Source organism: Aquarana catesbeiana, linkage group LG01, assembly GCF_042186555.1.
Source record: "Aquarana catesbeiana isolate 2022-GZ linkage group LG01, ASM4218655v1, whole genome shotgun sequence".
In the NCBI taxonomy this organism is placed as follows: Eukaryota; Metazoa; Chordata; class Amphibia; order Anura; family Ranidae; genus Aquarana; species Aquarana catesbeiana.
The window spans coordinates 314655583-314680935 of record NC_133324.1 but is presented as its reverse complement, the minus strand read 5'-3'; the positions used below and the strand labels follow the sequence as shown (position 1 = coordinate 314680935).

Here is a 25353-nt window from a genome sequence, read left to right as displayed (position 1 = left end):
GCACCATGGTTGTTATGGTGTCAGGATGATTGAAGCGCATTATTTCTATTATTACATTGTAATATAAAATGAAACCATTAAACTCACCATAATGCAGAATCAGTGGGAGCCCTAAGCATGTCACCTGCCACCAGATGCCATCAGGTGCCCCCAGCAGAGTCCGTCCTTGCATCAGGTGCCCCCAGCGGGGTCCCTCCTTATATAAAAGGTGGAGCCCTCCTCACATCTGTGTCCCCATCAGCGGAGTCCCTCCTCACATCTGTGTCCCCATCAGCGGAGTCCCTCCTCACATCTGTGTCCCCATCAGCGGAGTCCCTCCTTACATCTGTGTCCCCATCAGCGGAGTCCCTCCTTACATCTGTGTCCCCATCAGCGGAGTCCCTCCTTACATCTGTGTCCCCATCAGCGGAGTCCCTCCTTACATCTGTGTCCCCATCAGCGGAGTCCCTCCTTACATCTGTGTCCCCATCAGCGGAGTCCCTCCTTACATCTGGGTCCCCATCAGCGGAGTCCCTCCTTGCATCTGGGTCCCCATCAGCGGAGTCCCTCCTTACATCTGGGTCCCCATCAGCGGAGTCCCTCCTTACATCTGGGTCCCCATCAGCGGAGTCCCTCCTTACATCTGGGTCCCCATCAGCGGAGTCCCTCCTTACATCTGTGTCCCCATCAGCGGAGTCCCTCCTTACATCTGTGTCCCCATCAGCGGAGTCCCTCCTTACATCTGTGTCCCCATTAGCAGAGTCCCTCCTTACATCTATGTCCCCATCAGCAGAGTCCCTCCTTACATCTGTGTCCCCATCAGCGGAGTACCTCCTTCATGCTGCGTCTGTCTGTCACCTTCAGCGGCAGCTAGTTCCCAGATTTCTTTGTGTGTTCAGTGGAGATGGGAGGGGCCACTGATCACAACTGAGCTTAGGTGCCTCCTTCCATATCATATCATATGGCGTTTGACTGGGCTGTTAAAGGCCTGTTAATCTTGTGGCCCTTCTAGAACTTTAATCCAGCAGAGTGTGGTAGTCCTGGTGGATGTGCGCACTGGAAGGCATTAGATCAAAAGTTTAACGACACAGAGGTGGGCTCCAACAAGGGATGACGCGAGAGGCTGCAAACTGGATGCAGTAGAGATGACGATGAAAGTCGTCAAATGTACTCTTGAAAAACAGTTGATATGAAAGCTGTGATGCTTTGCTAAATTAACTCCAATATGTTGTAGCCTTATGTAGGAAACAGACAAAAGGTTGAAAGAAACAAAAAAAAAAAAAAAACACAGAAGATGTTTGTCTCAGCTAAAACAAATAAAAACATCAATCGTTTATAGAAATCTGAGCAGAATAACAACCGCTAAATATGGGGGTGCAAGAGGGGTGTGGCCAGCGGTGGTCATGTAAGCAGCAAGGCACTTGAGCTCCTCCGGCACAGAGAGATACTGACAGTCATCCAAACATTATCCTGCCTCACCTTCTACATCACAAGATCAGGTACACCTCCAGAGTTGTCCTGAGCCCGAAACAATGGTCAAAATCGGCCCCCGCAATCCAAAGATGGCGCCAACTCCTCTTCCTCGAGTAAGAAGCTGCCCAGGGTCAGGCCGAAACCATTGCTATCCGGTGAGTCCCTTATTCGGGCTCTTAAACAGAAGCCAAATGTTGCTAAAAAGACTGCCTACTACTATAAAAGCGCATTCTACTGACTCCCCATCGAGCCCACGCTCGTCAGCCCCGGCTGTGTCCCCAGAGGTGGTGGAGTCAGATCCATGGGAAGATGCAGGCAAATGGGATGAGGACACTGAGCATGGAGGCCACTCACAACCGGATGTGGCCACTGAGGGAGCTGAGGAGGAAGACAATGAGGGTGAGGAACTCACTTTAAAACATATAATGGAAGCCATTCATAATTGTCAGACCATACTGACAACTCAGATTGAATCAGTCCTGCTGGACCTTTCCACTGTTAAGCATGATGTGCAAAAAATCAGCTCCAGGATCGCTAATGCACAACAATGCATTAGTGATATTGAAGATACTGTAAATCCTTTGTTTGCCAATTTACGGTCACATCAAGATTTAAAGGAACATTCTGCAAAACTGGGAGATTTGGAGGACTGTCTCAGCAGAAACAATCTGTTTTATTGGATTGGCAGGGGGGGGGGTCTGAAGGCAAAGAACCTGAATTTTTTCTGGAAAATTGGCTGAGATCTCTAGTGGTGTCAGATAATTTATCCTTCTTGTTTGCAATTGAACTTACACAGAGTCCCTATGCAACCGCCACCATCAGGGGCTCCCCCACGACCCTTGCTGGCAAAGCTACTTCACTTCAGAGATAAGGAAGCTATACTGCGCACGGCAAGTAGTCTCCCAGAAGTCAAGTAATCTGATTTCCATTTTCCCTGAAGTTTGTATTTTGTTTTTCCGTTTGTTATTTTTGCATTGCACAACTGTACTCTACTAATTACGCATTGTTGTTGCTACGGACCCTTCGGGGAAAAGTTAACCCATGCTGTAATAGCTGAAGGTATGCCTAAGACACTTGCTCATTTTCAAATTTATAGTGTCATTCTTTTTGAGTTATTGCCCTTTACTCCCTATCATAAGGGCCTTACATGGAATGTTAGAGGCCTAAATTCTAAGATTAAAAAGGTCACTGGTCTTTGACTACCTAAAATGTACATATCATTCTACTTCAGGAGAATCCTTTAGTGGGATCTAGGGTCATGGCTTTAAAAAGGCCACAGATCGCATTGTGGACACAGCCATCTTGGATTCTACTAAGAGAGTTTTATATGCCGAGTCATGCAGTCCTGTAAACGCATAGCCTCAATGGAGCTAATCAGCACAATCTTGTGACAGCCCCCTATTTACCAACTGTCATAACAATTGCCTGAGTGAGGCTGGAAGGGCAGCCTGGGAAAGTGACTTCAATATAAGTCTTCGTCTTAGAGATTTCATACAGAATTAATTTACAGTGCTTGAAGTCAGGGACAGCTGGTTTTGAAGGTGCTATAATGCTTAGTTTACATATGCAATCAGTTAAGAGTCTGACTGCATATTTATTTTAAAATTACAAGTCCATTCCAGTTTCCTGAACAAACATTCCTTTTCTAAGACAAATATCCTCGTTGCTTACCTGTCATGCTTGTTCTCTTGTGCTGCTCTCAGAAGTTCTTGAATGTTCTTTGTGATCTGCTCAGTTTTCCTTATGACATCTTCAGTGCTGGGAAGAGTTGCACTAGCATCAACATCAGGATCTTCAATTTCAGGAATTGAACCTTCTCCATGCCATGGTATACTTCGCTGCCTTCCTTTTCTACTTGAACTGTACAGAAAGCAAAAATTTGTGTTACTATACACCAATACAGTTTATGTCAGTATTTCCATACCTCTGCAGAGTGCAAATAAATGCATGACACCAAACAGATGACACCAGAAGTCTCAGAAAACGTAGCCGCGCTCTTGAGCGTCTGTGGCATAAGACCAAATTCCAGGAAGACTTCACCCATTATAAATCTGCCCTCCTAAAATACTATTCCTTCCTTCACACTGCCAAACAGACCTACCGTATTTATCGGCATATAACACGCACTTTTTTCCCCTTAAAATCAGGGGAAAATCGCGGGTGCGTGTTATACGCCGATCCCCTGCGATCCTGACCTGTCAGAATTAAAAAATCGCTGACCGCGATTTGAAAATGGCGCCGCCGGCGCCGAAATACACAGTGCCGGTCCTCGGCTCTTCTCGGCGGCTTTCGGTTTCACTCGAGCGCCGCCCGAAACTAGCCGAGTATACTCGGCTAGTTTCGGATAGCTCCGCTCACCGTCCGAGTGGAACCGAAAGTAAACGAGAGCCGCCGAGAAGAGCCGAGGACCGGCTCTGTGTATTTCGGCGCCGGCGGCGCCATTTTCAAATCGCGGTCGGCGATTTTGAAGCTCACAGGCTTCAGCAAGACTGCACTGGGGCAAGGCTGGACTGGGGCAAGGCTGGACTGGACACTGGGGAAGGCTGCACTGACATGGCTGCACTGACATGGCTGCACTGAGCAAGGCTGCACTGAGCAAGGCTGCACTGAGCAAGGCTGCACTGAGCAAGGCTGCACTGAGCAAGGCTGCACTGGCAAGGCTGCACTGGCAAGGCTGGACTGGGGCAAGGCTGCACTGGGCAAGGCTGCACTGGGCAAGGCTGCACTGACCAAGGCTGGACTGGGGCAAGGCTGGACTGGGGCAAGGCTGGACTGGGGCAAGGCTGGACTGGGGCAAGGCTGGACTGGGGCAAGGCTGGACTGGGGCAAGGCTGGACTGGGGCAAGGCTGGACTGGGGCAAGGCTGGACTGGGGCAAGGCTGGACTGGGGCAAGGCTGGACTGGGGCAAGGCTGGACTGGGGCAAGGCTGGACTGGGGCAAGGCTGGACTGGGGCAAGGCTGCACTGAGAAGGCTGCAATGATGGGCATTTAAATGTAAGTTTTTTCCCTTCAACTTCCCTCCTAAAAGTTTTTTTTCCTTAAAATTCCCTCCTAAATTGAGGTGCGTGTTATACGCCGGTGCGTGTTATACGCCGATAAATACGGTACTTTATCACACTCATTAACACCTTCTCATCCAGTCCATGTCAACTCTTCTCTACCTTCAACACTCTACTCTGTCCTCCACTGCCTCCACCCACCAACTCACTAACTGCTCAGGAGATCGCCAATCACTTCAAAACTAAGATTGATACAATTCATGAGGAGATCTCCAATGCGCCAAAACCTCCCCCATGCAACACTCCAGTCCACAGATACAATTATTACTTCCCTCATTCAACCCTGCTACTATTAATGAGGTTGCTAAACTTTTATCTAACACTCATCTAACCACCTGCCCCCTGGATCCTGCTCCTTTGCAAATGCTACGCTCACCCTCTGACTCAATTCTACACTCTAACTCACATTTTCAACCTCTCCCTCTCTTGTGGCATCTTCCCAAACTCTCTAAAACATGCGTTAGTCACACCCATACTTTAAAAGCCCTCACTGGACCCCACCAATCTTAACCTACGTCCCATCTCCTTGCTCGCCTTCTCCTCCAAACTTCTTGAAAGACTGGTCTACAACCAACTAAGCGACCATCTGACCATGAATAAACTTCTTGATCCCCTTCAGTCCGGATTTTGCCCTCAACACTCCACGGAAACTGCTCTCCTTAAACTCTCAAATGACCTACTAACGGCTAAAACCAGTGGACACTATTCTGTACTACTTCTCCTGGATCTCTGCTGCCCTTGACACAGTGGACCACCCCCTCCTCCTCAATAAACTCCACTCCTTTGGTCTCTGTGACAGTACTCTTCGCTGGTTCTCATCCTACCTATCCCACCGCTCCTTCAGTGTCACTTACAACTCTACTTCCTCCTCTCCTCTTCCTTTCTCTGTTGGGGTCCCCAAGGTTCTGTTCTTGGACCTATCCTTTTCTCAATCTACACCACCTCCCTGGGTCAGTTGATTGGCTCCCACGGCTTTAAGTATCATCTCTACGCTAATGACACCCAAATCTATCTCTCCACCCCCAGCCCTCTCAATCTGTCTCCTCACACATTACTTACTAGCAGACATATCAGCCTGGATGTCACATCACTTCCTCAAACTCAACCTATCCAAAACCGACATTTCCTCCCTCAGGTGCTGCTTCCCCTGATTTCTCTGTCAATATCAACGGCACAACTATCACTGTGTCCCCCCACGCCAAGGTCCTAGGTGTAATCCTGGACTCTGAACTAACCTTTCAGGCCCCAAATCCTATTGCTATCCAAAATTTGCTGCCTCAACCTCCATAACATCTCAAAGATACGCCCCTTCCTAACCAATGTCACCACAAAGCTTCTAATCTACTCCCTGGTCATCTCCCGCCTCAATTACTGCAACTCCCTCCTCATTGGCTTACCTCTAAATAGGCTATCCCCACTTCAGTCCATCATGAGCGCTGCTGCCAAGATCATCCAACTCACAAACCGCTCAGCATCTGCTATACCCCTCTGCCAATCCCTCCATTGGCTGCCACTCAGTCACCAAAATAAATTCAAGATACTAACTAAAACTTACAAAGCCATCCACAACCTGGCCCCCAGCTACATTTCTAACCTAGTCTCAAAATACCAACCTAATCGTTCTCTTCGCTCCTCCCAAGACCTCCTGCTCTCAAAATCCCTTGTCACCCCATCCCATGCTCGCCTTCAGGACTTATCCAGAGCCCCTCCCATCCTCTGGAATGCTCTACCCCAATCTGTTTGATTTTCTCCTAATTTATCCACTTTCAGTCGATCCCTGAAAACTCATCTCTTCAGAGAAGCCTATCTGGCCCCCACATAACAACTGTACATTTATTGTCTCAATCAGCACATCTCCCACAGTTATTACCTCTTGACCTTCCCTCTTAGATTGTAAGCTCTATGGAGCAGGGCCCTCTGATTCCTACTGTATTAATATGTATTGTATTTGTATTGTCTACCCTCAAGTTGTAAAGCGCTACGTAAACTGTTGGCGCTATATCAATCCTGTATAATAATAATAATGGCACCATGTTTGACTTCTGTCTGCACTCAGGTTGTCCAGAAATCAGCGTTGCAACCTGACGGCCATGTACCAGAAACACTATGCAACGCATGGTTTCCACTGTACCTTGATGCTGACAAAGACATTATGCATGAAGTGTGCAAAGCAGCACCATGAGTTGCATAGCATGGCTGGTAAACAGCCAGCAAGTTTAAATACCGGTTGCTGGACAACTAGAGCATGGACAGATGTCAAATATGGTGCTATGCTTTTGTCAAAGCACATGTGTTATATTGTATTTTAATGTACATACAGTAAAACTCTAGGGTGAACGTCAACTTTAAAGCGGTAGTAAACCACCACTAAATTAAAAATAAAGTGGGCCCCCTCTGCAGGATTAATTCATAATCTACTAGTATGCACTGCATACTAGCCAATTATGACAGACTTGCCTGTAAAGTAGGTCCCTCCTGCGCAGCGCTGTCACGCATCCACAGTGCTGCCATCTTCACCCAGTCTTCCTTCCAGTTTCACGGGCTCTGGCTGTATGAACGGCTAGCCCTGCAGCGAGCTCACACCCGCACATGCGTGTGGGAGCCGGCTCTGGAATATATCCTAAATATTGCAAGTTTAACGGATATTCACCGTACCTACAGGTATGCCTTATTATAGGCGTACCTACAGATATGCCTTATTATAGGCTTACCTGCAGGTACAAGTTTAAAAGAGGAGTTTACCTCCGTTTTAAAGCAACCCTTTCATACGAGCAAAACTACTGGCACCATTAACTTTCCACAAGTAAAACAGTTGATCCAAGCAGTTTGACTGTCTTTTAAAAAGGTTGAATTCCATTCTCAAAAGTGCTGTAGTGGATAGCGCCTGATGAAAAGGGTAATATAATATCAGCAGCTGAGAGTCATATGTGTGGTTCACAATGTAAAGATGAACATGAAAACAGAAAGCAACAAACTAGAATTTTTAGAATTAACATTTTGAACTCACCTCGTTTCCTCAAGCTCTGTATCATGGATGGTATTATCATAGTCACTTTCTGGCACACTTGTCTGTTTTTCTACTTTTGACCCCTAAAGCGAGTAGACATTTATCTTTACATTTGCACAAATTTCTATTGTAAGCAAGTTACAACATAATAGAATCACAAAAAAAAACAGAAAATAAAGAAAAAAACAAAAAACAAAAAAACAGTAAACAATAGTAATAAACTGTCAATCAATGACAGCAAATTGATGGCATAACTCTTGTCTAAAACAATTAAAATGGCAGGCTAAATATTAGACTCAATTTTTTTTTAAGTATAACAGATTATGCAGATAATTGAACTGAATGTAACTGAGGTAATACAGCCAATAATAAAGGCTGAGGTCCTTTCTTAAGCTAATAAGCAGAAAGAAGGGACCATTATTTTAAAAATGCTAGATGACCATTTTAGTCAAAACAGCTACACCCTTACTTTATTCATCTTCCATTCAGGAACAAATAAGAGGTATATTGTACTGCCAAACCATATCTGCTCTAGAAGTGTAAAATACACTTACCTTAAAAAAGATTGTTTTTCTTGTTCTTCTTCTGACTGTTCCTCTATCAATAGTGGCAGCAGGCCAGTGACACATTCAGCCCTCCTTTGCAAGAGTCGGCAGCTTGCATATTAATAGCTGCTAACTTTCACTAGAGAATGAGCTGACATCACAGTTGCTAATACCACCGACTAGATCAGAATCCACCTCTAGATTTCAAGGTTCGAGTAAATTTGACTTTGTTCTCACAGTCCTGTACAGATGTACAGGCAAATGTTAGAAAAAAAAAAAAATTAAAAAAAATTATATATATATATATATATATATATATATATATATATATATATATATATATATATATATATATATTTTACACACACACGCTCTACCAGCCAAAAAGGGAAATGCTATTAGGCAGGCTTTTAAAACTGAATATTAAACCGTCCATAAAGACAGCTTTGGGATTAGCTACCCACAATTTCCAAAAACAGCCAGTGAGGAGGAAGCTGGGGCGGAGCCAAGCTGCGCTCCATGTCTCTTATGGACACACAGAAGTGGCTCGGGAGCGATCACGCGCAAGTGCCCCCCAGAGCAAGCAGCTTGCTATGGGGGCATTCAGCAAGGGGGAGGGGCCAGGAGCTATACACAAGAAGGATCTTTCTTATATCTGCTATTGACAGCAGTGATCCGGGGCGAGCGCCTGCAGCAGTTTGCGGACTATTTGATTTCTTAAACAGTGTGTGGACTTTTGTTGGATTGCCCAGGAGCACTGGTGGGGATCGGAGAAATGGAGGATCAGGGCTGCTCTGTGAAAAACCATTGCACAAAGCAGTTAGGTATAACATGTTTTTTGGAAAAAGCATGAGCGTTTATTAATTATCACTTTAAAAGTACATCACTGGACATGGAGCATCTTCATATCTATGACAATAGGATTGTGCTGCCAGCTTAAAGTGATTGGACACTGACAAAAAAAAACAACAAAAAACAAACAATTATTAGTCCCCTTCTCGGCATAACCCCTCTGTGAAAGGCAGGCCGTGAACCAAAGAGCAATAAGGACAGGATCATTGTGTCCCGCGATGTACTCCAAGAAAACGATTTTACAGGTAAACCAAAAATCCATTTTCTTTATTGTACATCACAGGACACAGAGCATCTTTATATTCATGACAATAGGGATGTCAAAAGCACTGAAAATATGTGGGTGGGTGGTACAGCAACAAGACAAGACAAAAGGGCCCAAAGAACCAAAATCAGAAAATATTAGAATCTCACATAGCAGCCTGTAACACACTCTGAGCAAAGGTAGTGTCCTCGGCAGCTCCAACATCCACTTGGTAAGACATTGTATAACTATGCACCGAAGACCAGGTAGCAGCTTTACAAACTTGGGCTACCGATGACGAATAGTCCAGGAAGCACCCACGCTCCTTGTAGTGCAGTCACTGAAAAAGGTGGAACGTTGCCCTTTAGAACATAAGAATAAGAAATAAGCTGACAGATTGAGAAATAGTAGACCTGGAAACAGCACGACACGTTTCCTTGGGCCTTCAGGAAGCACAAAGAGGGAATTTAACTGATGAATTACAGCAGTTGTCTTCAGGTAAAACGTGATAGCATGAACCACATCCAAAGTGTGAAGACCCTGTCCCCCCCAACATCTGCAGCGTAGGACAAGAGGGCAAAAGAGGGCAACACAATGTCCTGGCTGGAATGGAACAAATGGCTGAAGCCATAGAACCACCTTGTCACGGTGGAGAACCAGGAATGGTTCTTTTCGTGACAGAGCAGCAGATTCTGAAACTATGCGAGCCAACGTAATTGCAATCAGAAAAAATAACCTTCCGAATCAGAAAGTCTAAAGGAATATTCTGGAGGATTCAAGCTCAGATTTCTGCAATACAGAGGGTACCAAGTTGAGGTCACACAGAGCCCTGACTGGAGGAAGAATACGTGTTATGCCTTGCACAAAGGCACACACTAATGGATTGTGGGAAAAAAAAAAAATCAGTCTCTGAAGGACTGCCAAAGCCAAAATCTGATGACAGATTGCACTCAAGGCCAGGCCCAGATCAACTCTAAGTTGGAGAAACACAAAGGATGAAATTCCCTAGCCTCACACCAAGCAATATAAAAATTCCAACTCCTGATGTAAATCTTCCTTAAGTCACCTTCCTAGCCTTCAGTAGGGTAAGAATGGCCTAAACAGAGACTCACTTGTCTCTCAAAATCTTGGCTTTAACAGCCATGCCATTTAGGCCAGCAATCGTAAAGGATGGAAGATTGGACCTTGCAACACAGGGTTGGGTCGATTCGGAAGGATCAAAAGGGTCCTCTGCCGACATGTTAACAATGTCAAGCGTACCAAGTTCTCCTGGGCCAGGCCAGAGCAATCAGAATCACCAGAATACCTTCCATTTGACCCTGCAAAGCAGACAAGGTAGAAGCCTTAAAAAGAGGAAAGGCATAAATTAGGGAGAACTGGACAACAATATCACCAGAGCTTCCACTGCAAGCACTTGAGGATCCCTGATCCTGGAGCGGAACCTCTCCAGCTTCGCACTGCACTTGGACACCAGAAGATCCACATCTGGGGTGCCATACCATCAAGTTCCTTAAACACCCCTGGGTGAAGAGCCCACACCCAGAGACCATTGTCAACAGCTGAGAAAATCTGCCTGCCAGGTTTTCACACCTGGAATGTGGACGGCAGACAGAATGGGAACATGGAGTTTCGCCCAACACAGGTTGAGATACATTTCCTACTGCACAGCCCGGACTTCTGATGGCTACTTGATGATCTATGTACACCACAGCAGTGGCATCATCTGACTGGACCCTTACAGAAAGGCAAGGTGAATTGCACTTAAATCCAGGTTGTTGAAGCGCAATGACCTCTCATGCGGTGACCGAGTTCACTGGGCCAAGAGATTGTTCAGAACTCCACCCCAGCTCATAAAGCTGGCATCTGCATAACCAAGTGGGAAGCCCCTTCATTGTGAAAAGAATTTGTTCCCCCAGACTTGATGTTCAAGATTTCTTGTGGAACCGAAACTGAGGTTTGGGCTCAGAGCTCAAGGCCTGAGATTGGCAAATAGAATGCTTTTTTGAAACACAAGGAAGGGCAGGTTTTTGAACCCTTTAAATGAGGATGTACAGAAAAGGGTTAGGGCTTTTGTGGCAGATGCCATAATCCTAATCCTGCAACCTCGGGAAGTGGTAACTTTAAATTTGTTTTAACAATTTCTGCAGCAAAGCTCAAAAAGGCCTTTTAGGTCCGAGATAAACTCGGACCCTGAGTTCTTCAGCAGTAGATTCCTCAGATGAGATTCTTCTGTGTCCCCTTTTACCGAAACATTCCAATGTTCTGCTACCTCGTCCTCTACTGGTTCTTTCTCTGTTTAACAAGGACAGGTGGAAAGCTTTTATTTGAGACCAAGGAGGTCCAAGTCAGTAAGTGTTCCAGAAAGCTGATGCTGTAAACTTGCAATAGCATATGAGAATTCCTGCCCTGACACAAAAGGTACTGATGGAAGGGGCCCTAGAGGTAGTGGAGATACCAGATAACAGAAGGGTGTCAGCACTGCATGGAATGCACTGACCTCCAGGGGATACCTAGCACAGGGGACTGCATCCAAGTTTCTCCTTACCTGGAGAAAGTATTTGGGACCCCTGACTCTCTACATCCCTTCCTCTTTGGCATCTGAGAAATGGCCTGCTGATGAATGTTTAGAGACCTTTGCTGAATCAGCCGAGAGGGCATCAGGTTGCTAAATTTATGCTTAGGGGACTGTGTCTTTATTGCCAGTGTCCAATCACCTGAAAGAGGCAGCATAACCCTATTGTCATGGATATAAAGATGCTCAGTGTCCCGTATTGTACAATAAAAAAAATTAAGCAGGCATTTTCTTCTACAGTAATATATCTATCCCAGACCTTTCCAAATCTCTCACAGTTAGCTGCCCAGGATTACAGGTGTATGGGTGGCAAAGAAAAACTGTTCCACAGACTTAGCTAAATGAGGCACAGTCTGATTTGCACATAACTGTTTTGCTAATTTTCTTGATAAATTTGCCCCATTGTGAAGCAATACATCCTCAAGAATCACTAGAAATATAATAAGTATGCAAAATTGGATCTCAAAAACTCTGCTTCCCCTTTCAGACCACCTGCTGTATGTTAACATTAAAGATAGAAGGCTGGCAATGGTCTGCTGGGGTGTGGGAAGCAGCAGAAAGTGAAAGCACTTCTGCTGTAAAGTTTAAAAAGGGAAATTACCTCATAGTGCCTGAGGCTACGGAGGTTAGTGAGGGCTTGCGCTAAAGCTCATTTAACATTTTCTAAGAATGTAAATATCTTAATATCCATAGCCTGGCCACAACTGATTTTTTTTTTTGGGGGGGGGGGCGAGAGAGAATTAGGCATCTCCACTTGATAATCATATTTCTTTATGCGGGAGGAGAAAAAGTAGGGTGTTCTGTTAAAGGAGAAGCCCAGTCAAAGCTAGTTTGGCTGTACTTCTCCTGTGGATTACAGGAGTGCAGTTCGTTTTGCACGCCTGTGACCCATTTTCAGCAGAGAGCGGGCTGAAGTCCACTCTCTGCCGACATCACTGCTGTCAGTCCAGGCACCACGTCATGACCACGGAGTCAGAATCCGCCAGGTGCCTGGACTGACACCTGGCTCAGGCTCTCAGCGGCTGCCCTGCCACAGCCAAGCACTCCAATGAGTGAGGGAGCCTAGCAGAGAGCTGACTGACAGTCTACAACTCTCTGCTCGGGGAGCTCTGAAAACTGAGTGATCGGGAGTGTTTGATCGCTTGGTTCTCAGTGCAGAGGTGCTGGGGGACGGATACAGCATCAGACCGATGCTGCATCCACTGAGGTAAGTATGATTCCTAAAAAAAAACAAACCTTTACTTCTCTTTTAACTGGTAGATCGAAGGTCTTCTTTATGGTCCAATAACTTTGACTTAGGATCTAGGTAAACATGATTTTTCACAATATGCTAGCCAAACCTAGGAAGCATCTACTAAGTTGAGTATTTTTTTTATCACGTTTCCATTTTAAAATGTCAAAACAAGCTTAGTCAGGAATACCAATTGGCTGAGAGTGGATCATGTCATTTAATGCCATTGTCTCCCAACAATTAAAGTGATTGTAAAGTAGAGCTACACGATTCTGGCCAAAATGAGAATCACAATTTTTTGGCTTAGTATAAAAAGATCACGATTCTTGCGACGTAAAATCTTTCACATTATACAAAAAAAAAAAAAAAAAAATGGGCCAACTTTACTGGTTAGTTTTTTTAAAAAAATTCATTAAAGTAATTTTTTTCCCAAAAAATTGCATTTGAAAGACCGCTGCGCAAATACAGTGTGAAAAAAAAAAATTGCAACTACCATTTTATTCTCTAGGATCTCTACTAAAAAAAAAATGTTGTGATTATTGGCAGACTGACCGTTATTTTTCTTCCTTTCTTTTGACGACTGTGGCTTCAGAAGAGCAGAGAGAATTCTTTGCATAGCAAGAATCGTGAAACACTTTTGTCAAGATCGTAACAGGGAAAAAAAAAAAAAAAAAAATCACGATAACGATTGACGATTAATCGTGCAGCTCTATTGTAAAGTCTAGTTTTTTTTTTATTAAAATAACAAACATGTCATACTTACCTGCTCTGTGCAGGGGTTTTGCACAGAGCAGCCCAGATCCTCCTCTTCTTGGGTCCCTGGCTGGAGTTCCTGGCCCCTCCGTCCTGTCAAGTGCCCCCACAGTAAGCAGCTTGCTATGGGGCACCCGAACAAAGCTGCAACTCCATCTATCCATTCAGACACGGTGCTGCGGTTCAGCCCCAACCCTCTCTCTCCTGGATGGCCAACTGAGATTGATTGACGGCAGTGGGAGCCAATGACACCACTGCTGTGTCTCAGCCAACCAGAAGTGAGTCCCGGACGTCCGAGCCACTCATGGACATCGTTGGCTAGAGGTGCGACTCAGGTAAGTATTAGGGGGGCTATTGCACACAGAAGGCTTATCTTAATGCATAGAATGCATTAAGATGAAAAACCTTCTGACTTTACAATCACTTGTAAATGTCTAAAAAGCCAACATCCACATAATTAAGCAAACAAAACATGTAAAAAATTTACACATATCCACACCTTGCGTTTCTGTGGCATAGCGAAATTTACTAAAAACAGATTAAGAATGCGTGTACAGTGGATTCCTTATGGACTTTGGACACATGGGCCTCATGACCAGTCTGTCACATTTTTTTTGGGGGGGGGGGGGCAGTGGGGCCAAAACATTGAGACAAAAACAGCACATTAACCAACAGTTCTTGATTTAATTGCAAGGCTGGTGTTAAAACGGCTGTCAGAAAGAATAATAAGGGCCGTTTAAAGCATCAGCTGTGCCACAATGCAGCATCTGGTGTGTGGTATGATCACAGTGCTGCCGATGCGCCGATCCCATAACACACTGTTTGGTGTTTTATTTTTATTTTTTTAAGCAAACTTTATAGAAATGTCACAACTGTGTCACAGCATGGAGCAATTCGGTCAATTGCATTGCACCAAGATGTGTTGAAAAAGTTTTGCCTTTCATACTTTTTTCAGCACTCCCACTGCAACAGGGTGTTGTGAACTGATTTTGATTTGTCTTACTGTGGGACTGCAGTGGCTGAAGCCGACCAGCTTACTCCCATCGCTTCTGGTATGAACAATTTCTAAAGGGTGAAAACATTTACACATTCATTGTTCTCCATGATGTTTGGCGTCACAAAACATCTTTGACTTATCTCTTGCGCTTGGCCAAAAAGGCATCTTTGACATATCTTTCACTTGGCCAAAAATAGGTTTGATGAGATCAAAAGATATCAGTATACATCTGACCTCATGTCAAAAAGGAGAACATTATACAACTAAGGCCGGCCATAGACGGAGCAAGTTTATTTCCTGCTCCCTGTTCTCTTGGCAGGGAGTGGTCCCGGGCAAGGAGAACACTGATTATTACTTGCTGCTATAACAGCCAATAGCAAAAATCTCACGTAAAATCCATCAGGCTGGTTGTACCCAAGTTGATCGATCAACTTGGGTACATTCAGCCTGCCTATGCATTTTTCGAATCTCGGCTGGTTCCTGCTGAACTGTCCGAGATTCACATCATCTATAGCTGGCTTAAGAGGTTATTATGGTACAGATTCTTCAACCTAGATGGCTTCATTCCATAGGTTTCTACATGTTTTCAGCTATTGCCTACAATGAGAAACCAATTTCCACCTCACTTTGCGTCAATTATAAGTTCATAATATTCACACAAAAGATCAGCAGTGTTTGAATGCATAAATCAAGTTGTCCATTGCAAGTGAATGAGTGGAGACAAGACTTTCTCATGTGAAGTTTAGTTATACAGAACATTGTGCTGCTAGCATTACATGGCTGTGGAGTGTGGATGGGTAGCAGTGAATGAAAGTTAAAATGAGGCATTGTTGCTTCATGCAGAGAAAAAAAGAGGTCGGTTAGCAAAAATGGCAAAAAGGATAGATGTAGAGCTCTCGTGGAGAAAGTCAAGGTCTCCAAGGAGCAGAGCTAACTTAGAAGGTACTTAACCCTTCGTGTGCTTTCATCTCTTGACCAGGAAAGCGTGGAGGGGAAGGATGGCAGGGATGAAGAGGAGGTCACAAAAGCACTCCTCCCAATCTGAAGGGAAAAAGAAAAACACTCGAGACACCCAAAAACAAAACTTCAGTCAAAACACTTTAAGAGAATATGGACCAGATACTTCCACAGTTATGAATGCAGGTAAAACATTGAGCTGAATACTTTATTATGCTTTTTTCTCCTCATTTGAATTTATTAACAATTACATGTATAAGAATACACCATTTATTTAGGGCATTTATAATTATATATAAAATCTTAAAGCGGACCTTCAGTCATTTTTCCATCTTTCCAGCTATTAAATATTCTGCCCTTGTTCTTTTAACTTTGGATGCCAGTTAATACCTTATACAGCCCACTTCCTGTTTGTCTGGTAAAAAGCCTAGGCTTACAACATCATGCACAGCGCTCTCCCTCTCGTCAAGAGTTTGCCAGAAAGGGAGGAGGGGTGAGTCATAAGAGGGCCAATGAGAGCTGAAGGGGTGCCTCTGTGTAAATCCAGGAAGTGAACAGGCAGCAACTTCAGCTGCCCACAGTTAAAATGGTTGCAGCCAGACTCCGTGGGGGGAGATTTCTGCAGCATATTTGGCAAGTACAGAATTACAGTATATATAAATTATTATGCAAAGTGGTTGGAGGGAAGCTTCAGAATGGCAAAGATGTTTTTTTTGTAAATTATGTGAGCAGACTGCAGTTCCTCTTTGACCTCGCTTGGAAATACTGAATATTAAACACTCAACAGCCAAGGCACAGATGAAAGTAAGGAACTGACGATCGTGCTCCAGTCTCCTGATGTCGTTTTTGCTCTTTATTATGAACTGTCCAGTGCAAAAAGAAAAAGCTACACTTAAAACTATGTTTGGATGGATTAATACAGTTGCTCTGTAACTGCTGTAACTGTTATTTCTACTGTTCTAGGCCCCTTTCACACGAGAGATCTGATCCAGTTCGGCTGTCCGTTTTTCAGACACTCAGACTCTCCATTCCCCAATATGGAGCGCCAGATGTAAAAAGACTTTTATACCTGGCTACTTCTGGGTCTGATCAGATAAAAAAAACATAAGGGAATCTGTTCCCCTCTGGCTGGCCGTACCGGATTGGCAAGCAGCCAGGTGTAAATAGACAGCCGGTCTCTTCACATCTGGTAACCCATAAAGCAGAGCAGGCTGTGTCCGTATCTAATCTGCATAAGCGCAGCGGGCATGGACCTGTCCATCTTCCAGCTCAGCTCAGCAGGGGATCAGCGGACGGATCCCCCTGCTGAGCAAAAGCGGATACGGCTCATGTGAAAGGTTCCTTAGGGTAGCAGTATGATGAAGATGTAGGTGTTACAAATATAGCAGCGTAGGTTTATTACAGTGTATTGGCAGAAAATATAAAATTAACCACTTGCTGACCAGCCAACATCATTATACTGCGGCAGGTCGGCGCGATCTCGCGAGCCGTCATAGCTATACGTCAGCTCCTTTAAGCAGGATAGCAGGTGCATGCACACGCCCGTTGCACTCGAGGGGTGCTGATGCTTGTGACCGGCGGTCGCAATGACTGCCGGCCACGAGCGATCGCAGGCACGAGAGGCAGAACAGGGATGGGTGTGTGTGTAAACACACCCATCCCTGTTCTGAGAGGGGATGCAGATCGTGAGTTCCTAATAGCTAGGAACCACGATCTGTCATCTCCTATAGTCAGTCCCATCCCCCTACAGTTAGAACACACAATCAGGGAACACAGTTAACCCCTTCCCTGCCAGTGACGTTTATACAGTAATCAGTGCATTTTTATAGCACTGATCGCTGTATAATTGTCAATTGTCCCAAAAATGTGTCCAAAGTGTCCGCCATAATGTCGCAGTCACGATAAAAATCGCAGATCGCCGCTATTACTAGTAAAAATGCCATAAATTTACTCCCTATTTTGTAGACGCTATAACTTTTGCGCAATCCAATCAATATATGCTTATTGCAATTTTTATTACCCAAAATACATAGAAAAATACATATTGGCCTAAAGTGAGAAAAATATTTTCTTTTTTTTTTTAAATGGGGATATTTATTATAGCAAAAAGTACAAAATATTGTGTTTTTTTTTTTTTTTCAAAATTGTTGCTTTTTTGTTTATAGCACAAAAAATAAAAACCGCTCTGGTCATTGAGCACCCAAATCTTCCGGGGCTGAAGTGGTTAACAGGCATGGCCAGCTATGATACATTTTATTTTCTAATGCAAGGGGGGGAAAAATATGAATATCCTTATGTATGTGGCTGTTTGATATATTTCCTTTTGAATTCCAGGAATGTAATCTATAATGAAACCAGCTCGTCTAAAAATAGGGGCTTTATGTGCAGAACATCGCAACCATTGGGAAACATGTAGGCCTGCTACCTTTTCAAACCTACACCCCTAATTGGGTAATGTAATAAACCTAAAAGTCCAATTTGGACCAAGAAAAGTTACAATAACAATTGTTGACAAAAATAATGCTTTATACCCGATTTGAATGCGTACTCGTGTGAAATAACTAAGGTAATTTTACAAAAAACTTTGTAAATATGGACACCTCTTGAAAGTCTTTTAGTATGCATGTTGAAAAAGATTGTAAAACATCGTGTAACTGGAAAAAAAATGTGTACACCATACTTGGATGCACAACTGTTAGTGAATTGATCATAGTTGGTTTTATTAAAATAACAGGTTTAAAAAAAAAACTGTAAAGGCAAAAATGGAGGAGCACAAATGCTAATTGGAACAGCAAAGCATGCAAAAAGTAGGAGAAGCACTCTGTTTACTTACATGTGGTGGAAAAGGCTGCAGTCTTTTAATGCCCTCTTCTGGATATGAAACTTCCCCCAATGGGAGGTAGGGTTTCTGAGCTGATCCAGTCTCATACATAGACATGGGTCTACTACCTCGTGCTGAAGGCCGTCTCTTTAGTGAAGGTGGGTTGGTGAGGTCTGCAAATTCTGACCCAGCAGGGACCTGATATAGATTTGCTGTGGCCTGTCTCCTGAGGTTGGTGTTTTCACATTGCAGTGTTTGGAGCTGAAAAACATGTTCACCAGTGGGACTTTGCAATTTGCTTTATAATAGATGTAGGGTGAATAGGTGGACAAACAGCTCTTCTAAAGTAATCAAACACAAAATTCTGTACATGCTGAAATTAACTGGAGCTAGTACATGCCATTAAAAAGACCACATTCCAGTATGAATGGAATAAGCAGATGATCAACCTTTTTCATGAAATATGTAACTCTGACGTATAGTTATACACCTGTAGAGCTGTTAATAAGGTAAGATGTGAAAACTTCTTTCCGGTTGGTTGCCTTTTTATCTTTTCTATGGATATGGATTTCTATGTTTAATATTCTATGACAATTCCTGTGTCATGCCAAATATTCCTTGTCCTTGAAGTGAAAACAGTTCAGCAAGAACGCACTGTTTTACCACCAGACGTCAGCAGTGATGCCAAGAAAGAAAAAAAATTAAGCAGCAAAGCAAAGCAAAAGGAGCATTGCAATGAACAAATAATCATCCAAACAAATCCAGAAAAATATGTTTAAATAGATTTTTATTATCGATTGCTTACAAAATTGTACATAAAATGACAGGCAATATCAAATGTCTATCCCAATTTACAGAAAATCTCAAAAAAAAAGTGGACTGTCTGGTGGTACTGCAGTGTTATGAAATAACACCATTTTCCCATTATATTGCTATTCAGATTCCCAGCTGACAGTGCTCAAGACTTATACTTTAAGTACTATGGCTAACATAAACTTTACATTAAAGCAGCATATAAATAATGCACAACAGCAGAGACTGATGTAGGCCAAGGTAATTAAATGTAATATCCAATGCCTTGCAAAAGTATATAGAATTTAAAAACCTATTTACTGAACATAAAAACCTACCCTGAACCGCTGTTGGCTAACTTTGTTTACCACTTCCACCCCATCATGACCAGGCCATTTTTTGTGATACAGCACTGCGTTATTTTAACTGATGATTTCACATCATGCCATGCTGTACCCAAATAAAATGTATGTAATGTTTTTCCCACACATAGAAGCGTTCTCTTGGTGGTATTTGGTCGCCCCTGTGTTTTTATTTTTTTGCACTATAAAACAAAAAAAAAAAAAAAAAAAAAAAGCAGGCAAATTAGAAAAAAAAATACATAAAAAAAAAAGAACTTTTTTACTTTCTGCTATAAATCACGTCCCATAAAAAATTGTAATAAATAATAATCCTATCTAAATTTAGGCCAATATGTATTGTGCTACATGTTTTTGGTAAAAAAAAAAAAAATCCCAATCAGTGTATACTGATTCGGTTACGCAAATGTTATAGCATCTACAAACTATGGTATATATTTATGGAAATTTTATTTGTCTATTTTTTTTTCATACTAGTAATGGCGGCGATCAGTGACTTATAGCGAGACTGCAATATTGCAGCAGGATAAATCGGACACTGACATTTTTGACACTTTGTGGGAACCAGTGACAATAATAAAGTGATCAGTGCTAAAAATATGCACCGTCACTTTACTAATGACACTGGCTGGGAAAAGGGTTAAACATCTTAGATGATCAAAGGGTTAATAGTGTGCCTAGCCAGTATCTATGTGTACAGTGTGTGGTGCTTTTACTAATTAATGAGATGGACAGAAAATCCATCCCTTCCCCCGTCAGACCCGGGGGTGGGTGGTCTGCCTTGTTTACATAGGCAGATCACCATTCTGTGTGTCTTTTACCAATGACCGGCATCCAATGACAGTGGACATCCAATGTCCGGCACCCGCAGATCGGCTTCTGCTGTGAACAGCAGAAGCAGCCTGACGGTGGCGCATGCGCACGCCCCCTGCACGGGAGGACCACTCTGTAGCAGTAAATCTCCTATAGGGTGGCCTGGAAGTGGTTATTGGTAAGGGGAAAAAAAAAAAATAAAAAATATTTTGCATTGGTAATTTACCCCAAACATTACTATTCTGCGGAGCAGTCTTTTAGGACTGAATAAAACAGCTTAGTACACTATTTGGGTGTGATCTTGGTTTAGTTTTTTTTATTCTGTATAGTGCCAAGTTCTCAAACTTGAACAAATTGGAGCAAATCTGCCTTAAAAAATAGGCCATAATCACTCCAACACAGCTGGTAACGCCAAAGATTGAAAGTGGGAATAAACTCCCTATAATATGTCTTACCTATAGGTACTGTAAATATCTCCTATGCAGTGCATACTAGCATTATATGACCTAAACTGCCCGGGGCCCAGTTTTTTTTTTTTGTTTTGTTTTAATGCGGTTTATAACACTTTAATATGGATATTGATGTAAATGGTAATGCGACAAAATATGTACGTGTAGTAACTGAATATGTTAACAGTAAATCTCAGTTTGTTTCACTTAAAGTTGAGTGCCTTTGTGTAGTAAATATATCTATCTTTTGGGAATATGGCCTACCAATAAGTATTGAAAGGAAAAGGTTAACCTTAAAAAAAAAAAAAAAAAAAAAAAAAAAAAAAAATAGTAAAAGCAAATTTTTTGCAGATTGTGACATCTAGCTCGAGGGGGGCGTTTAGGGGTGTGAAGATCCCTCGCTAGCTGTCAGAACGGGAGATTGGGGGGGGAGACATGTTACAAATAGGTGAACTTATCCTTTAAAATTGTGTATATTTAAAAAGGCAAATAGAATTCAAAAAATAAAATGCCCATTACCAGACTGGCCAAATATGCTAAAACAAACTGACAAAAAAAGCAAGCACATGCAAAAACATCTCAATAGCATGATTAAAAAATAAAAATCTGAGGACAGTGGGGGAGGAGTTAAAAGAGAAGTATGGGTTTGGGGGTTTTTTCTCCATCATACTTACCTAGGTGGATGCAGCATCGGTCTGATGCCACAGCTGTCCCCCTGCGCCTCTACACTGAGAACCGAGTGATCGAACATCGCCGATGGCTCGGTGCGCACAGCTCACCGAGCAGAGAGCTGCTGACTGTCAATCCTCTCTGCTCCTCCACGTTCACTGGAGCGCTGAGCTGTGGAGGGGCGGGGAGCGGCCATCTCAGGCTCTCAGAGGCTCGCTGAGAGGCTGAGATGGGTGTCAGTCCAGGAACCTGGTGGATCCAGACTTTATTATCGTGATGACGTGCTGCCTGGACCGATTTCTGCGATGTCAGCAGAGAGCAGATTTCAGTCCACTTTCTGCTGAAAACGGGTCACAGGAGTGCAAAACGAATTGCACTGTTGTGACCCATAAGGGGAAGCCCAGCCAAACGAGTTTAGGCTGGACTTCTCCTTTAATAAGGGCCAGATTAGGGGGTAAAGTCTAATTGTCCACTTTCTTTAATAAACCGCTATGTAAAAAAAACATGGCCGATACACTAACTAGATGCTCAGAAAGTTGCAGCTAGCTACAACATACAAAATTTTTAAGCTGTCAAACTGACATCAGTTTCAGGCAGCTACAAGCATGGGCTCAGAGTAGGATTTGCTGTTCAGTAAAATTAAAAAATTAGTTCAGGGACTGGAACTTTTGCAAGAAAGTGTATATATTAATATATATATTATACACACACACATATACGCACACATTCATTGCCAGCCACATCTATTGCTGAATCCTTTAGAAGTATGAATAAAAAAACTCTAAACGAAATAAATAGCATACAGGCCATCTTAATGAACCAGCAAGCTTAAAATACTGTTGACCTATACAAAACGAGCAATAACATTGACAAACATTTCGCCCCAGATGAAGAAAATATTGGTCATGTTAAAAGAATTACTGGAATGGCTTCATTTCCACCAGGCACACTGTTTGATGAGAGGGAAGGAGCATTCTGCTCTGTTGATCAACATTTTACAGTTTAAAGTTTAACTAAAGGCAGTGGATGAAGTATATAGGGATTAGAATACCCATTAGGTTTTAATTGCTGTCTGTGCCCTTGTCAGGGAGATTCACCCTCTCTATTTGTCCCGTTTACCATAATCAAATTAAAGTGAAAGTAAAAGAAGACCACACATTTTGGATTGTCCCAGGACAGGGATAGGATGGGGAAATCTTCCAATGGGGACACTAGATCTGGAGACAGAAAGGGATTCCCTCACAAGATGGATTTTCTCTCACTTCCCGGTTTGGATATGGGACAGGAAGTGAGGGAGGTTTCCCCTAATGGGACATAGATGGCAAAAATAAACCTTACAGGGGTTATAACCCTACCTTACTCTATCCAAAATGAAAAAAAAAGTTTTACCTTTAGTTCTACTTTAACTCAACCTCTAAACACATCAAACAGCATTGCAAAGGCACAAACATAATATACCTTAAAGGATAACTCAAACCCAAGAACACAATTTTAACATGTTGTACATTACCAGTCCTTAAATATGGTGGCTGCATTAGTTTACTGTTTTCAGGCTAAGAACATTTTCAGCAAGTACAACAAAAATCTTGATCTTGCCAAAAATGCAGTGCAGTGTCAGGCTAAGTACAAACTACTAAATACTATTACGCTCTATATAATGGAAACAAGCTGATATACAGCAACTAAAGTCCAAGCCTGTGTGGCAAACCATGGCTCCCTCCACATATGGAGTGGGGCCACCCAGGAATAGAAAAAAGTGTTTATTTCATAGAATTACCCATTAAAATTTCAGGGGGAAAAAAGGCTGAAAAATAGAATGCAGCCATGTTATTGAAGGACTGGTAAACAGCATTATATTAAAGTGTGCTTTTAGCTTTGGACTGAGTAGTTAGGAGTTGGAACCTCTGTCAGGTTTTATTGCCACCCTGCATTTTACATAATTTAATCTGTTAGTTGTCACCAGAAAAGAAATATAAGGGAAACATATATTCAAGATGGCTTTTCTCTCACTAGGGGGAGAGATTTCCTTCTTTTTTTCTGCTGTGTCTACAGGACAGAAAGTGAAGGGTAATCCCCTCGATGAGACACAATGACAACAGAAAACCTGACAGGGGTTTAAAACATCTAAAATGAAGAAAAAAAAAAAAGAAAAAAAAAACAAGTTTGACTTTATATATACTTAGTAGTAACTTTTTCAATAATGTTTTAGGCTTACTGGTTCTTTTAGTAATAAATTGAGCCTCACTGTAAAAAGTATCTGATCTAATTTTTTTTACTCAAATAGAGAAAGTCCATACATTTTTAAAAGGTAAAAAAAATAAGGTTGTTCATGAAAAGAATGACCATAGCTATGAAATCATGCAGCACTGAAGCTGAAAGTTAAAAAAAAAAAAATCCCTAAATTATCTTGTAGTTTTCTAGTGGTTTTGTTTTTTCTTGGTTCTTCTCTTCGATCCATAGAAAAAGATATATGATAACCTTTCCCACTATCATAGTCAGTCTGGATTGTACTAAACTCAAACACCACTTTATGAAAAAAAAAAAAAATGACCCATCCATGAAGAAAACATATTGACAGCAGGAGTAGCTCCTCGTCTTCTTTAATTAGTCTTTTTCCAGTAACTGTGAAAGATCAGATATTGATCATACGACCAGCGCCACCATTCTAATCATATACATTATAAGAATATGCTTAAGGAACTGTCCTTGCTAAAAAGTAAAATTTGGCTGCTACTCTGATTGAAATAAAATCCTATCAATGAAAAGCAGCAGTCAAACCCTTATCTCCCTTATATTTTATCAGTAAGTTACAGTCTAACTTACAAATATAGAATACACAATGTCAAAACCATCAAGCTGCAATACCAGGATTAAAGTATACCTTCATAGCCCTAATATAAACCAAGCCTTGGGCTGCATAGCAGGAACAATCAGTGCCAACAATCAGTCATACCTCAGGCCTCTTCTCTATTAAAGCCCGAACATTCCGACGCAAATAGTGACTTTCTGTAGGGCTTACTAGAAAATGCATACTTCCCCACAGGGCAATTCTCAGGCACCACTAACTGCATGATAGACTGGGGAATGGGGACACAAAGTTCCAGTTTTCAGGGGGAACTCCAGTGAAGCTCTTGGGTGAGGGCAGATGGTAGACAAGCTGTCAAACTAAGGCCAGGGTAAGCTCCTGTCCATTGGGACCTTACAGTGGATTGCGGACTAGTACCCAATAGATCTTGGGCAATTTGTGTTTTAGGCTGGGTTCATACTTGAGCAAACTGGATGCGGGGAAACAGGAGAGTGTAACCGGCTCTTAATAGAGCTGGTTCACACACCTCCATGGCGGCCGCGAAGTGCACTAGAAAAGGGTCTGAATTCAGGCAAAAATTCGGACCCAATTTGTACCTGAAATGGAGAACAGGGACGCACAGGATCCCCTGCTGTGAGCTGTGGCCGCAGCTAGTGTGAACCGAGCCTTAAACTGCAGAAAATCCACAAATAAACGCAGGCACAGTCTGCTGGTTGCATGCACAAAGGGAAACAACTTTTTTTTTTTTAATCCCATCAGTTGATTCCATACCATCTTCTCTATGCAAAGGTGACCACTCAATGAGGGAGAGGAAGACTGCACATGCATTTGTCTGCCCTGTTGTGAGTGGTCTTTAAGCAATATCTAGTTTTCGCCTACTGACAGCTGAATTAGTGGCACTCTGTCATGCTGTTAGTGACCCTTGAACTCTCCTGCACTTTAAATTGCTAATTAGGCAGGCTAAATGAAATGGG

The 25353-nt window shown here is 42.7% G+C and overlaps 1 protein-coding gene across 6 annotated transcripts in view; it reads right to left on the bottom strand.

Moving 5' to 3' along the window:
- Positions 1-25353, bottom strand: part of GIT2 (GIT ArfGAP 2) — a 138503-nt gene that overhangs the window by 42205 nt on the left and 70945 nt on the right. For 3 of the 6 annotated variants that reach the window (XM_073629625.1, XM_073629587.1, XM_073629595.1), the window contains exons 15-18: positions 18504-18752; positions 15665-15754; positions 7520-7602; positions 3124-3312 (exon numbers count right to left, since the gene is read on the bottom strand). In XM_073629625.1, coding sequence (XP_073485726.1) covers positions 3124-3312; positions 7520-7602; positions 15665-15754; positions 18504-18752 — 611 coding nt within the window. Of the gene's footprint in view, positions 1-3123; positions 3313-7519; positions 7603-15664; positions 15755-18503; positions 18753-19261; positions 24196-25353 lie in introns of those variants that run through there. The other 3 variants (XM_073629602.1, XM_073629607.1, XM_073629617.1) reach the window with 3 other exon arrangements.